The 14,144-nt window shown below is 66.8% G+C and overlaps 1 protein-coding gene across 8 annotated transcripts in view; it reads right to left on the bottom strand.

The window, feature by feature from the left end:
* The window catches only part of GRAMD4 (GRAM domain containing 4), a 71,786-nt gene that overhangs the window by 7,188 nt on the left and 50,454 nt on the right, over positions 1-14,144 (bottom strand). For 7 of the 8 annotated variants that reach the window (XM_070053056.1, XM_070053055.1, XM_051828127.2 and 4 more), the window contains exons 4-13: positions 11,178-11,298; positions 7,179-7,246; positions 5,348-5,480; positions 4,904-4,929; positions 4,378-4,469; positions 2,628-2,719; positions 1,703-1,751; positions 866-937; positions 541-584; positions 342-451 (exon numbers count right to left, since the gene is read on the bottom strand). In XM_070053056.1, the coding sequence (XP_069909157.1) occupies positions 342-451; positions 541-584; positions 866-937; positions 1,703-1,751; positions 2,628-2,719; positions 4,378-4,469; positions 4,904-4,929; positions 5,348-5,480; positions 7,179-7,246; positions 11,178-11,298 (807 nt within the window). Of the gene's footprint in view, positions 1-341; positions 452-540; positions 585-865; positions 938-1,702; positions 1,752-2,627; positions 2,720-4,377; positions 4,470-4,903; positions 4,930-5,347; positions 5,481-7,178; positions 7,247-11,177; positions 11,299-12,968; positions 13,129-14,081; positions 14,109-14,144 lie in introns of those variants that run through there. The other variant, XM_070053058.1, reaches the window with a different exon arrangement.

Genomic DNA, 14,144 nt, shown 5'->3' with positions numbered 1-14,144 from the left:
GACCAACTGGAGACACAAGTGCTTCAGGCACACTTGAACTTGGCCTCACACGGCAGCTACCACCCAGCTCGCTGCACCTCAAACCGGGCTCTCGGCCCCACCCAAGGCCCACAAGCGCTTGGAGACTCCAGCTGCAGGCACCCAGCGTGGGTCCCCGAGGGACGGGTGGACGGGTCCACGGGCACGACAGGAGCCAGGGGGCGCGAGAAGCTGAGGACGGCGCTTTCTGCGTGCCTCTGGCTTTCCGGCAGGCTCTTCCCCGAACACTGGCAAACAGCAGAGGACGGCAGGCCAGGGTGAAGCCGGGCCCCTCCGAGCCTGCACGCCGCACCGCGTCTTACCTACAGCGAGCCCCACCAGGCGGTAGGGGAAGAAGCAGGAGGCCAGGAAGGCAGCCCACAGCGCCACGTACAGCTTCTGTGTGATCTCGGGCTGGACCCACATGAACAGGCTGTGGGGAGATGGGGAGGTCAGGCAGGGCGGGGCGCGGCGGGGCGGGGCGGGGCGGGGCAGGGGTGTGTGTGCTCATCAATCACTCACTTCTTGATCTTCTCCAGGATGTCCGCCATCTTGCCAAACAGGTTCTGTGCGAAGAAGAAACCGGGGACGGCCGTCAGTCACGGCGCCATGCGGGAGGGCCTGGGGCCCCACTCACTGGAGACCCAGGCCACGTCTGGATTTCCGCACAAGGCCCGGCCCACCAGCCAGATTCCACCAGGAGAGCACCCTGCCCCTCAGGGTCGCTGGTGATGACCGCCCGCCAGAACGGAGGAGTGTCCAGGCCCGGAGCCCAGGCGTGCCGCCCGGGCCCACCACGGGCACTGGACAAAGCGGGAGACACCGAGGGCCTGGCCCGGCGCGGTACCTGAGCTTTCTGGGCCACGTCCAGCACCAGCTGGAACTTCTCCGACACCGTCAGGTCCTCCTTCGGGGGTTCCTTTAATCAAATGGGAGAGAGAATTTTCCACCGGAATCTAATGGCACGCAGGCTCCCAGCCCCAAGCACCTGTGGTCGCCCTAATGTCCCCGCATGGCTGGGAGAGTGGGTGCCCAGAGGCGGCCCTCGGGGGCTGAGCCAAACTCTGACTCATTCTCAGGGCACCTGCGCCCCCTCCCCCTTACAGGCGGGAGACCGAGGCCCACCCCATCCCGATGCGAGTCACTCATTCAGCAAGCAGCGCTGAGCAGGCTCAGGGCCGCGGCCGTCCCTGCCGTCTGCACGTGGACGACCTACTCAGACCTCGGATGAGGCTGGGACCCGCCCCACTCGGCCCTGCCCACCCCCCGCCCCCGGATCTCCCTCTGGAGCAAACAGCTGCACAATTTTTGGCTTTTCCAGCCGTGCAGCCTGAGTGCAAAAGCAGCCACGCCAGTGTGCAGTGTGCGCCGAGCAACCACTGATCAACCGGGCAGTGGGGAGGACGTGGACAGAGTCTTGCGTGAAAACACAGCTGCTCGTCCAGCCCTGCTCGCCTCCCACCTGGCCCCTCGGGTCAGCACGGCCAGCCCTGCTGGGGAAGGCAGCCAAGGCCGCCCGGGCAGGCCACGGGCTTCGCCTACAGCCAGGCTTGGGCCGGAGGTGATGCACCCCCCACCCCACCGGCCAGGGCTCCTGGTGGGGTCCACACAGGCTCAGCTGAGACCTCCGTGAGGCCTGACCCAGCAGAGATGGGTGAAGGGACCCTCTGCCTCCAGGACTCACCACGGCCTCGGACACCTCCGGCACAATGCTCCACTGTATCCGCCAGCCCCTGCCAACGGAAGCACCTGCGTTTTAACAGCAGCGCTGTCTGCACCTGCGCTCCCTGCCTCAGCGCAGGGCCCACGACGCCGGGCAGACTCAGAGAAGGGGCTGCTGGGAGCCCCTGCCTTTGGCCTCCAGCACCGCCAGGACCACTCCCAGCTCCGAGTGGGGGTTCTGTGTCCCTTCCCCAACAAACCCCTCCCCTGGAGACCCCCCGGTGGAGGGCACAGACCTAAAGCAGCAGGAGGTGCACGGGCATCAGCTGAGACGCCACGTGTGTGGGCGGGCCCTGCCCAGGACTGGGGCTGCCGACCCGTCCAGGGCTCTGAACGTCGCCCCTTCTGCAAAGTCGCCCCCAGGAGCCGGGCACGGAGCAGGCTGGAGGAGACCGGTGCAGCTGAGCGAGCACCAGTACCAGGCTCCCCGCCAGCCAGGGGTGAGCTCGCTCTGGGGCAACCGCAGGACAAGGGTGCATCCCAGCGTGCTGGCTCCCCGTGAGCCCCTCCCACAGCCTCCAAGGGAAAGGGGTGCTCAGAAGACCCGTGGAGTGGCGCAGACGTTGACTGGGGCCAGTGCCTGCCAACGTGCGGCACACAGGCTGCCCTCCCCAGCGCTCTCGCTGCACCCCAGCACCTCCGGCACGCCCAGCAGTCACACCTGCCCCCTGCTGGGTGACCTTGACTGCGGGTGATTTGGGGACTACCCGCCAGCAGCTCCAGACAACCAGGGCGGGTGGCTGTGCTGCCTAGGGGTCCTGGAGCCTACCAGAGGACACCTGCAAATGCCAGTGCCTGGCACATCCTGTGTCCTGGTGGCGTGACACAGGGAGGCGGCACAGCCAGGCACACGGCGGATGAAGCGGCTGCAACACCTGCTCACCTACCTGGCGATGAGGTAATTGAGGGACAACCTCAGAATTGCCAGAAATAAGAACATGGGGATGGCCCAGCCGTGCCACACGGCGTTCATGTACACCTGTGGGTGAGAGCGGGCAGGGGAGGTTAGGGCAGCGGGCCTTTGGTTCAGGGCAAGCTACCGCCCTCCCGCCGCTCCCTCCACTAAGAGAAACCATGGGGCTGGCGCTGAGCACAGTGGGCAGAGCTGCCGCCTGCAACGCCAGCATCCCATCCGGGCACTGGCCCGGCTACTCCATTCCTGATCCAATGGCCTGGGAAAAGCAGTGGAAGATGGCTCAAGTGGCTGGGTCCCTGCACCCGTGTGGGAGACCCGGATGAAGCTCCTGGCTCCAGGCTTCCACCCAGGAAGTGGGAGTGAACCAGTGGGTGGAAGCCCTCTCTCTGTCTCTCCCTCAGCTGGGATCGGAGGAAGAGAGCAAGACCCCCGACCAGGCGTCCCCCCGACTCCAGCTCAGCACCAGTGAACCTGCAGGGGGCCACTTCAGTCCGGCCCACCTGTGTCAGGCACGGGGCTGAGGACACACAGCAGATGCCTGGAGGGGCAGGAGCTGTGGCCGGGAGGTGGGTCGGAACTGCACGCAGGGCCTGGGCCCAGGCAGCGCTGGCCTCAGGGAGTGGTGTATTGAGGTGGCAGAAGGCACTGGTGGTCAGCTAAAACTGGCATCTCCTGCCACACCCGACCAGCCAGTGTGCAAAGACCCGCTCTCCCAGCCAGACCGGCCTGTTGGGGGAACTGCCCAGGGACCCGGCCTATTCAGGGGACCTGCACCCCGGGACCCGGCCTGCTGGGGGACCTGCCCAGGGACCCGGCCTGTTCAGAACACCCGCCCAGGGACCCCGCTTGTTCGGGGGACCTGCCCAGGGACCCCGCTTATTCAGGGGAACTGCCCAGGGACCCGGCCTGTTCAGGGGACCTGCACCCCGGGACCCGGCCTGTTCGGGGGACCTGCCCAGGGACCTGGCTTGTTCGGGGGACCTGCCCAGGGGCCCGGCCTGTTCGGGGGACCTGCCCAGGGACCCGGCTTGTTCGGGGGACCTGCCCAGGGACCCCGCTTGTTCAGGGGATCTGCCCAGGGACCCCACTTGTTCGGGGGACCTGCCGGGGATGGTGCTGCCTCCTGGAGCTCTGTGGTGCCCGAGAATGCAGGGGTGGGGGTGGGGGTGGGGGTGGGGGCAATGTGCATCCTGGTCCTTCTCACACCACAGTGCCTCCCAGCCCTGGGTCCCGGGGCCCCGTGGAGCACCAGGTAGGGGAGACAGAGAGGAGCAGCTGGGAGCTGCTGCAGGACTGGCAGGTGGCCGGGCCTCCTGTCTCCAGAGCTGCCAGCAATGCCAGCCCCACGTCCCCCTGACCCTCCCAGGTCCCGTGGCTCTCGGAGGCCAGGCCGGGGCCCCAGGGTCACCGGGCACCTGTCAGGAGCCCCCTCGGCTGCTCCCGCAAGCTGGCGAGCAGGCCCCGAAGACCCCTCCCGGGAACACTGCTGCAGGGACCTGCCTCTGCACACAGCGACCACCACACGCGTCCAGGGTCCCAGGTGCCACACAGGACCACACCCAGCAAATCCGAGCTGGTCCTCCAACTACAGCAGCTCCGCTGTGCCCACTTTACAGGTGAACAAACTGAGGCTGCGACTGTCTCTGATGCTCAAGGAAGTGCGGCTGGGGGCAGGGGTGGGGGGAGGGTGGCTGCAGGGCCCCACCCCGGGGAGCACTCACGGTGAAGGCGATGGCAGAGGTGTAGATGGAGTACCAGTCGGACAAGGCAGACAGGTTCTTCACAAAGTTCGTGACGGGCTTGGCACCGCGCTCTGGGGACAGAAAAGGCCGCAGCGCCCAGTGGGTCAGCCGCACAGCCTGCTGGCTGCACTCGGCGTCGGGCCAACTCCCCGCCCCCGCCCCTGGAGGGGACGGAAACCAAAGCAAGCAACCCAAGACCAAAACTGGCATCAGCCAGCTCCCGCTGTGCCGGGCCCCGGCCTGGATGCTACCCACTGTCCCCGCGGGGAAGTGCCCTCTGACCTCACGCCCAAGGGGAGGAGTCACGGCAGTGACCACTGCCCACCCCAAACACCGGAGGACACACTCTGCACTGACCACAGGGCAGCAGTGGCCAAGGAGGGCCCCACCCTTCCTCGGCCCCCAGATACAACGGGCTTCCTCCCGGGGTCGGGGCGGTGGTCCCAGGCAGCTCAGGACCCTGCCCCCCCGCTCCCGCCCACAGCGGGCCCGGGCCTGTACTCACTTAGTCGTCTCATGTTTTCAGTTAGCCTGAGAGAGAGGGGAGAGACACGAGTGCCCGGGTCAACTTGGCGGCCAGCTGCCCACCCTTGACCCACAGCCCCTGGCACCTGTCCACCTGCAGGCAGGGATGGCCCTGGCTGGGGCCTCCTGGACAACGGGACCACCCTCTGGCCTCCCACCCGTGCCCTGCAAGACGGCGCCACGTGTAGGCGGCCCGGATTTACCGACCAGACCCCTGAACCCCAAGCTGCCCACCCAGTGCGGGGGTGGCCTCTGGGCAGTGGGCGCCCGGCCTTGAGCCTGCTGCGCTCGGGCAGTGACAGAGCAGGCGGGGCGTGGCCGAGCCGGCTCCACAGCCCCCGGGAGCCGCGCCAACAGCTCCGCATGCCCGGTGAACACCGAAACCTCGGGGCAGGGGCTCTGGGCGCCCTGGCTCCCCCGCTACCTCCGGGCACTGAGGGGCTCCTCTGTCTCCACGGTGCTCTCCTCGGGCTGGAACCTGAAGTCCTCCACGTACTCCCCAAACTTGTCGTAGAACCACTTCTGGACGCGGGAGGGCACCCCCTGGCCCCGGCGCTCTGTGGGGACGAGGCAGAGGCCCGCGATGGGGTGGGTCCCAGGATCTCGGGGCACAGAGAACTGAAGGCGCAAGTGCAGGCCAGAGCCGCGGACGCCGCGCGCGCCCGGCCAGGCCTCTCCTCGGCCCCCTGCGGTCCACGTCAGCCTGCCTTTGTCTCTGGTTTGTCTGGGAAGCGGCTGGGTGGGCTCAGCACCCCACACCCTGTGGACGCTGAGGACAGCCAGGGGGAGATGGAGGAGTGTGTGTGGGCGTGTGCACACGCCCAAGCCTGTGTGAGGGAATGAGTGTGCAAGCATGTGTGATGAGTGCAAGTGTGAGGCTGAGTGTGTAGTGCAAACGAGTGTGTGACTGTGTGCAGGTATGTGCATGCGGGGGGCATGTCTGAGAGGTGGGGGACGCACGTGTGTGTGTGCTGTGTGTCTATGCGTGCTTGCTGTGTGTGTACGAGCGTGTGAGCCTGTGCACATGCGTGTGTAGAGGGCACATATGTGAACATATGCACTGTGAGGGCGTGTGCATGCTGTATGTGTGGGGACGTCTGCGCACGTGTATGAGCGTGCGGGTGTGTGTACACGCATGTGCTGAGTGTGCAGTATGTATGTGTGTGCTGTGAGCATGTGTGTACACGTGCGTGTGTGCTGTGTATATGTGCACTGTTATGTATGCAGTGTGTGTGTGAGCATGTGTGCTGGGGTACACATGTCTATATGAGCATGTGGGTGTGTATACATGTGTGCAGTATGTGTATGTGTGTGCTGTGAGGGTGGGGTGTGCATGAGCGTGTGGGTGTGTGTACACGTGTGTGTGCAATGTGTGTATGTGTGTGCTCTGTGTGGGAGTACATGTATATGAGCATGTGTGGGGTGTGTACGTTTGTGCACGCCGTGGGGGGTGCATGTGTATGAACATGTGGGAGTGTGTACATGCGAGTGTGCTGAGGGGGGTGCGTGTGTACAAGTGTGTACATGTGTGTGTGTGCGCCGTGGGGGGTTGCGTGTGTATGCATGAGCGTGCATGCATGGATATGTGTGCGCCCCCTGTGCGGCTGCGTGTGCATGTGCACACGTGAGGGGCTGCGTGCTGAGCAGGCAGGGCCCAGGGGGCACAGGGCCGGTGCAGGTGAGCTCATGGGGACCCCAACCCACACCACCAGGGAGGAGCCCCCGCACGTGGTCAGGAAGTCCTCTGGTTGCCCCCACCATCTAAAAACCGGGAAAGATGTTAGAAACGTCAAACTCTGCCAGGCCACGCCCTGGGAGAGGTCCAGCCCCGCCCCCAGCCCCGCCTCTGTTTCCCGACTCCACACCAGGTGGGGCCAAGTCCCGGGACCCAGGGCCCTGGGCTCGGCTCTCCAGCCCCTCCCAGCACAGGCAGGGGTCCCCATGAATGGTCACCACGGGGAGGCAACGGGCCTGCGGCCGAGACACTCCCAGACCGCAAGGCGCGCAGTGCTGCACAGGACGAGCTCAGCGCCAAGGGCTCCGCTCCGTCCCGGGGCTGAGCCACGTCCTGGCCGCAGCTCCCGGCCGCCCACTCAGGCCCTTTGCCGGGGACCCAACGGCCGCCGTTTGCTCTGAGGACCCGGCAGCTCGGCAGCTCGGAGAGAAACGCAGGCCCAGCTCCAGACTCCCGGATGTGCACGAGGTCCTGGGAACAAACCCACCCCACCGCCCGCCCGCCCGCCCATGGCGCCTACCTGCCCCGTTGCTGACCGGGGCCTGCCCCTTCGGTGCCTGCGGAGACTGTGCCGTCTGCTCCTCGGTTCTTAAAGAGACGGAGAGAGGGCGAGAAGCCGGTCAGTCCCACCGACGGCATCCGTCAGGCAGGCCAGTGCCGCACGCGGGCTGCGCGCCGCACACTGCTGGGGTCAGCCGGCTCCCCGGCCATCCCTGGTGACGGCGGCAGGGCCCGCACAGAGATGTCTGACGGCACACGCGCTGTGTTTTCACCAACAAGTGAACGGTGCGAGCTGCCAGAGGCCTCTCTTTCTCGCCAGGCTCACGGTCAATGGCTGACGACGTCCATCGGTCTCTTAATGGAAAGACACGACACGCACCCCGCAAGGCCCAGGCTGGACGACAGCCCGCCAGCTGCCTGTGCCTACGTCCCAGCTCTGGGAGGGGCCGCCTGCGGAGCGCCTGAGCACCTGCCAGACCCTCCCCAGCGGTGATCCAGACCCTGCCCTCAGGTGCCGCGGCCTCCTGTAGCCAGCCGGCCCAGGCCACCGCACCGCAGTGCCCTGGGCGACAGCTGCGGCACAGCCGTACCGGCTCCCCACAGACCTGGGGGGGGGGCTGGAAGTGGCACAGAGGGACCAGGAGGGAGCGTGGCCCCCCTCTGCTCACGTCGCAGGAGCTCACACCACAGCCCCAGGAGCCAGCTCGGGCTTGCGCCTGTCACTGTCATCTGTGGGGACACAGCGGGACGGACAACATGGACAGCGGTGGGCAGGGCTGGCACCTGAGTAGCAGGCGGGGGTGGAGTCCCAAAGTGGGGAATCATGTCGTGAGGAGGGGCCAGGCCTCCACGCGCCCACCCGAGGCTGCTCAATTGACCACGCCCAGGGCGACCTGCCAGGAGGCGGAGTCGCCGGGGACAGGACCAGGGACCAAGGGCGCGCAGGAGACTCAGCAGCCCCGCTGGCTGCCCTCGGCTCTTGGGCAGGTGGGCCTGGATGAGCTGGGGGTTCCGGGTGAAGCAACTCAACCAGGAAGCACGAACACTGGCTCCTGCCAAACCTGGGCCGGTGTCACAGCGAAGACGTGAGCGCGACCACACCTAAGCCACAGTGGTCCTGGGGGTGGGGGGGGGGACGAGTGCCGAGCCGTGGCTGGCCCGGCTTGCTCTGTGTGCAATAACAAGGCCCGGTCACTGCTGGGTGAGCCTCGCCAGCACAGCCACCTGTCGGGGACGGGCACCTGGCCATGCAGGTGCTCGAAGGGGCCTGCAGGGGAGGGGCTGCCCCTGGGAGCAGGTGCTGCAGCTGCAGGGGCGTCTCCCTTCCGCAGGGGCCCAGCACAGGTGTGTGCGGCAGGCTGGCTTCTCACAGAGAGTGACACGCTGAGAACAGGAGGTCCGGTCACCCAGCAAGCGGGCCGTCAGAGTGCACAGGCGTCTGGGAGCCACACACGCTTACCTGGCCTCGATCAGGGGGAAGACCAGGAGCTGAGCTTGGCTCAGGCCTGCCTGGAACCCAGGGCCTGGGGCTGGGGGGCACCGACAGCCGGCAGGGTCTCCTGGTTCCCACACTTGGCCCCTCCTGCTGAGGCCCTGACCCTGTGAGCCCGCTGAGGCAGCCAGACCTGGCCAGCTGCCCTCTGGTCTCCCCCAACCTTCCCAGCTCTGGGGCTGTCAGGGGCAGGGGGCCAAGAAACCACGGGGGGGGGGGGGTGGTGACCCCAAGATGGCCCAGGCAGGTACTGGGTGTGGCCGGACCAGAATTGGAGAAGGCCTGTGCCGCTAACAAGCAGGCTTGACATGGGGAGATTTTCCAAATAAAGGTTCCGAGTGTGATGTGTGTAGATGCAAGGGCATGTATGTGCATTGTGGGTCCTTGTGTGTGCGTGTGTTATGCACACACATGTGCACATGCAGTGGGTGCGTGGTGGGAAGTCTGGGGTAACTGTGTGCATGGTATGATGTGTGCATGTGTGTGCACGGTATGACTGCACATGTGTGTGCATGGTATGGTGTGTGCGTGTGTGTGCCTGGTATGGTGTGTGCCTGGTATGATGTGTGCATGTGTGTGCACGGTATGACTGCACATGTGTGTGCATGGTATGGTGTGTGCGTGTGTGTGCATGGTATGGTGTGTGCATGCATGTGCATGGTATGGTGTGTGCATGTGTGTGCATGGTATGGTGTGTTCATGTGTGTGCAGGGTATGACTGCGCATGTGTGTGCATGGTATGGTATGTGCGTGCGTGTGCATGGTATGGTGTGTGCCTGGTATGGTGTGTACGTGCGTGTGCATGGTATGGTGTGTGCGTGCGTGTGCATGGTGTGACTGCCTGTACCTGCAGGCATGTGAAGTGGCCCACAGCCTCGCGGACGGGCACCAGGGAAAAGCAGGTCACTCCACCGAGCCTGCCCCTCCCTGCACCTGTCCTTCAGGCTCCAGAAGACCCCACACCCTTCCCGCTTGCTCTTTGCTGCTCAGCCCAAGCGGGTCCCAGGGTGGAGCCCACACAGGACAGGTCCCTCTGCACCCTCAAACTGACGCGGGCCAGGCACGGCCTCCACACTGGCACTGGTGAAAGGCGGTCCACGCCCAGGAGCCCGGCTGCGGGGGCCGACAGGCAGCAACACAGTCAGGCTGAGCACGCTGCCCGGCGCCACCAGGGGGCGCTCAGCCTCCAGGAGAGGCGGCCACTCCGGGCCCTGGCCCTGGGCCCAGCTGCAAGGGCAGCGCTCGGCTCTGCCTCTGTGCCACGGAACACAGAGGGCCAGCACAGGAACCCTGCCCCTAAGGCCTGGGCACAGAATAGCACAGTGCAGCTGCTTCCTCCCCGAACAGGTGGAGAGGCCCCCTCCAGGCGCTGCCGGCTTCTCGGAGCTGCTGACCAACAGGGAGGACCCAACAGGGAGTGGGAGGCCGGCCCAGGACACAAAGGAGCCTGGCTTTCCACAATCAAACCCGCGTGGGTGCGCTCACTCAGTGTTAGGCCAAAGGCGGTGTCCACACCCTGAAGGCTGGACACTCAAAGCCCTAACAGTGAAGACCTGGCTCCCAGGTGTCCAGAGGCAGCAGCAGCCAAGGGTCCTGGCGTGATCGGGGTGGGGCTGCAGCTGCCGGGCCCAAGCCTGCGGTGCCGCTGTGGATGCTGTGCAGAGGGACAAGGGGCCTGTGGGCTTTAGATGCAAGGGCATGTATGTGCATTGTGGGTCCTCGTGTGTGCATGTGTTATGCACACGCATGTGCACAGGCAGTGGGTGTGTGGTGGGAAGTCTGAGGGTAACTGTGTGCATGGGTGGTCTGCGACTTGCCATATGGCTCAGGAGGGACCTGCTTCCTGCTGGGGGCATGGGGCAGGGGCGGGGTGAGCGGGGGGCTCAGGGTGCTCAGGGGTCACCGCCCCCCAGGAGGGGTCCTGCTAGGATGAGGGTGTGGCCAAGGCAGGGACGTCCAAGGTCACTGCACACGGTGGGGAGTGGGGGTGCTCAGGGTAGGGTCCGGGTGGGCCACAGAAGCCCCTGCACCAGGAGACCCCGAGACACAGGTCTTTCCCAGACCGAAGCCACAGGCAGGATTCGAACCCACGACGCAGCCCCCCTTGAAGCCCTCTGGGACCGAGAGCAAGGCTCCCCAGGCGCCATGGGTCCAGCCCAGGCTGGGGGTCGGGCACGGTGCCCCACCGTGGGCCTGAGCAGCTCGCGGGGCCCTGCGCACCTGCGCGGGGGGAGGGGCCCCACCGTGGGCCTGAGCAGCTCGCCGGGCCCTGCACACCTGCGCACAGGGACGAGGCCTCACCGTGGGCCTGAGAGCTCGCTGAGCCCTGCGCACCGGGCATGGTGGCCCCACCGTGGGCCTGAGCAGCTCACCAGGCCCTGCACACCTGTGCGCAGGGAGGGGGCCCCACCGTGGGCCTGAGAGCTCGCCGGGCCCTGCGCACCTGCACAGCGGGCACAGTGCCCCACCGTGGGCCTGAGAGCTCGCCGGGCCCTACGCACCCCTGCGCGCGGGGAGGGGCCTCACCTGGCCCGCAGCACCTCCTGCACCTTCTGCTCCAGCTCCGCCCTGCGCTGCCGCTCCCGCTCCAGCTCCTGCCGCAGCGTCTCCGAGTTGGTTTCTTCTCGCAGCTTCCGGAGTTCCTCCTCTGCAGGGGGAGAGGCCAGTGCCCACTGCACGTCCGCTCTGTCCCCAGGCCAGGCGACCACCACGCGTCCACTCCCACCAGCCCAGGTGACCACTGCACGTCCACTCTGTCCCTAGGCCAGGCGACCACCACGCGTCCACTCCCCCTCAGCCCAGGTGACCACTGCACGTCCACTCTGTCCTCAGCCCAGGCGACCACCAGGCGTCCACTCCCACCTGCCCAAGTGACCACCGTGCGTCCACTCCCCCCTCAGCCCAGGCGACCACCAGGTGTCCAGTCCCCCTCAGCCCAGGTGATCACCGTGCGTCCACTCCCACCAGCCCAGGCGGCCACTCCACGTCCACTCCCCCCTCAGCCCAGGCGACAACCAGGCGTCCACTCCCCCCTCAGCCCAAGTGACCCCTGTGCGTCCACTCCCCCCAGCCCAGGCGGCCACTCCACGTCCACGCCCCCCTCAGACCAGGGGAGTGTGTCCACTGTGCGTCCACCCCGCCTACAGACTCAGAGTGAGAGGCGAGGGTGCCCAGGAGCAAACAGCCCCAGCACCTGGACCCCGCGGGCAAGCCTGGCCCCCAGAGCAGGACACAGGCCCTGCCGGCAACACCCCCAAATCACAGCAGAAAGCAAACAGGAGCCAGACCCCTGCTGGAGGAGCCGGGGGAGGGCCTGGGCTCCGTGCAGGGGAGGGGCAGGATGGGGGCGGGCCAGGACAGCTGTCAAGGCCACCTGGGGCCCCCCACCAAGGCTCCCAAGGGCAGGGGGTGGGGATGGGGGTGGGGCGGGGGCTGCAGGCCAGCCAGGTCCAATTCCCAGGTGCACACACAGCACGGCAGGGCGGGTCCTGCCCCTCCTCCCTGGGTCCCGCCAGTGCACGCTGGGTCACCTGTCCACGAGCCTGCCGCCCCCTTCTGCCCTCCCTCACACTCCTCAAAGGCCTGCGCAGTGACCTCTGCCCCCAGCAGGGCTACCCAGCTCCGCTCCACAGTGGACAGCTCAGGCAGCCAGGGGTCACACACCCGCCCGAGCCAGCACGGGGACGGAGGTGGGGCCGGGGGCCTGGACCCCCTGAAGGAGCGGTCTCCATCGCAGCCAGTCCCTCTGGGCTCTCCACACCCCACCCTAAGAGACAGCCCAGGCACACGGGGTACTCACCTCTGCCCACCCCACTCTTGTCACCTGGGGCCCAGCACTGTCCCGAGCAGGTCACACAGGCCACGCCACTGCCCAGAGTGTGAGATGCCCAAGCACCTGCTCTGGCCCCGCCCTGGTCTCCAACTGAGCCCACCTCGACCCGGGAGGCACCCAAATCCAGCCCCACGGCCACGTGGCTTCAGTGACCACCCCCAGGACAAGCACGAGGTGGCCTCATGTGCCAGGCACTCTGGACACTTGGGACATGGAAGTGACCTGCACAAGGCCAGATCTCTGGGGAAGGAGACGGCCACAGGCAGCCCTGGAGCAGAGCAGGTGTCACAGGGCAGATGAGGGGCAGCGGACATGGAGGCGATGTGGGGAGGGGCACCTAGGCCACAGGGAAAGCCACAGCGTCCGAGCTTCACCTAAGGAGCCCACAGGCCACTGCGGACAGAGCTCTCCTACTCGGGGCTCGGGTTCTGTGCCTTCCGGGGGCCCTCTCACCCCAGCCAGGAGCAGTGAGCTCTCAGCAGCACCTGGGCCACAGGTGTCCTGCTCGCGGGCAGGAGCCACACACCCCCAGCCAGCGGCGCCTGGAGCTGCAGCAGATCCGGTGCTCCCGGTGGAGCCCCCAGGAAGCACTGGTGCCGGCACAGACAGGAGGGGAAGCCCAGCTCTGAGCCCCACCGCTGCGACCTGGAGGGGACACAGGAAACACAGGGAGTAGGGGCAGCTGAGGGCCAGGACCCAGGCCACCACCCCATGCTCCCGTCACAACCTCGAGAGGGCGACGGTGACCCGGGCAGAGCCCATGGGCAGCGCCCCCAAGGCTCCTCCTCCAGGTGACAGAGGCCCCATGGCTCAGGCAGCAGCCTGCAGAGCAAACACCAGGCAGGGCCGGGGTCGGGGCTGGGGCTGGGGCCGGTGCAGGTGGAACCAAGCCTGGCTCGCCGGCAGTGGTGCCTACGAGGACACGGTGGGGTCACCTGAGAACTGTCCCCACCCAGGGTTGCCCTGGCTGTGCTCCGAGGTGGCGGCTGTTCCAGGTGCCAGGCACGTTCTGGTCAGCCTGGTCTCGGCTGCACAGGCCACCCCGTCACCAACTGGAACCCGGAAGAGACAGCCACACTCGCCGGGGTCTCATCACCACTGACACCTGCGGGAGGGGCCGGCCCCTTGCTGGCGGGCCGGGTGAGACCCTCCCTGGCTTGGGGTCCTTGCTCTCAAGGGGACGGGGCTGCTCGGGGTGACCACAGCGGCTTCGTTTCCTGTCCTGGCCACCTCACCAGACCTGAGGGCACGGGGCCAAGCCCGAGACCACGCAGCACAGGCCAAGGTGCACGCCGACTTGCAGGAGCAGCTGCCCACAAGCCGCAGGGGACCCCGTCCAGGCAGAGAACAGCTGCGGTGGACCCAGGGAGAGGCCAGGGGTCAGGAAGCTCTTCGGAAAATATTTAGCCTTGCTGAGTGCCGGGCCCCTCACTGAGTAAATATTTGGAGTGCCCGGGGCCCTCCCACACAGCCTCCGCCCGCTCCCACCCTCAGCTCAGCCCGCGGTGCGGCCGGCTCATAGATGCTCCCCAAGGGACGGGGACGCCAGGCCAACCCCACAGGGAGGCGCCTCCCGGGATCTGAACCACAGTGCTCACCACAGGCTCCATCAGGCCGTGGATCCTCCCAGCCCACGGGCCTTGGCGCCCATGGGCACAGGG

This window comes from Oryctolagus cuniculus, chromosome 11 (genome assembly GCF_964237555.1).
Source record: "Oryctolagus cuniculus chromosome 11, mOryCun1.1, whole genome shotgun sequence".
Classification (NCBI taxonomy): domain Eukaryota; kingdom Metazoa; phylum Chordata; class Mammalia; order Lagomorpha; family Leporidae; genus Oryctolagus; species Oryctolagus cuniculus.
The sequence above is the reverse complement of the archived record's forward strand: the minus strand, read 5'-3'. Positions and strand labels throughout refer to the sequence as shown.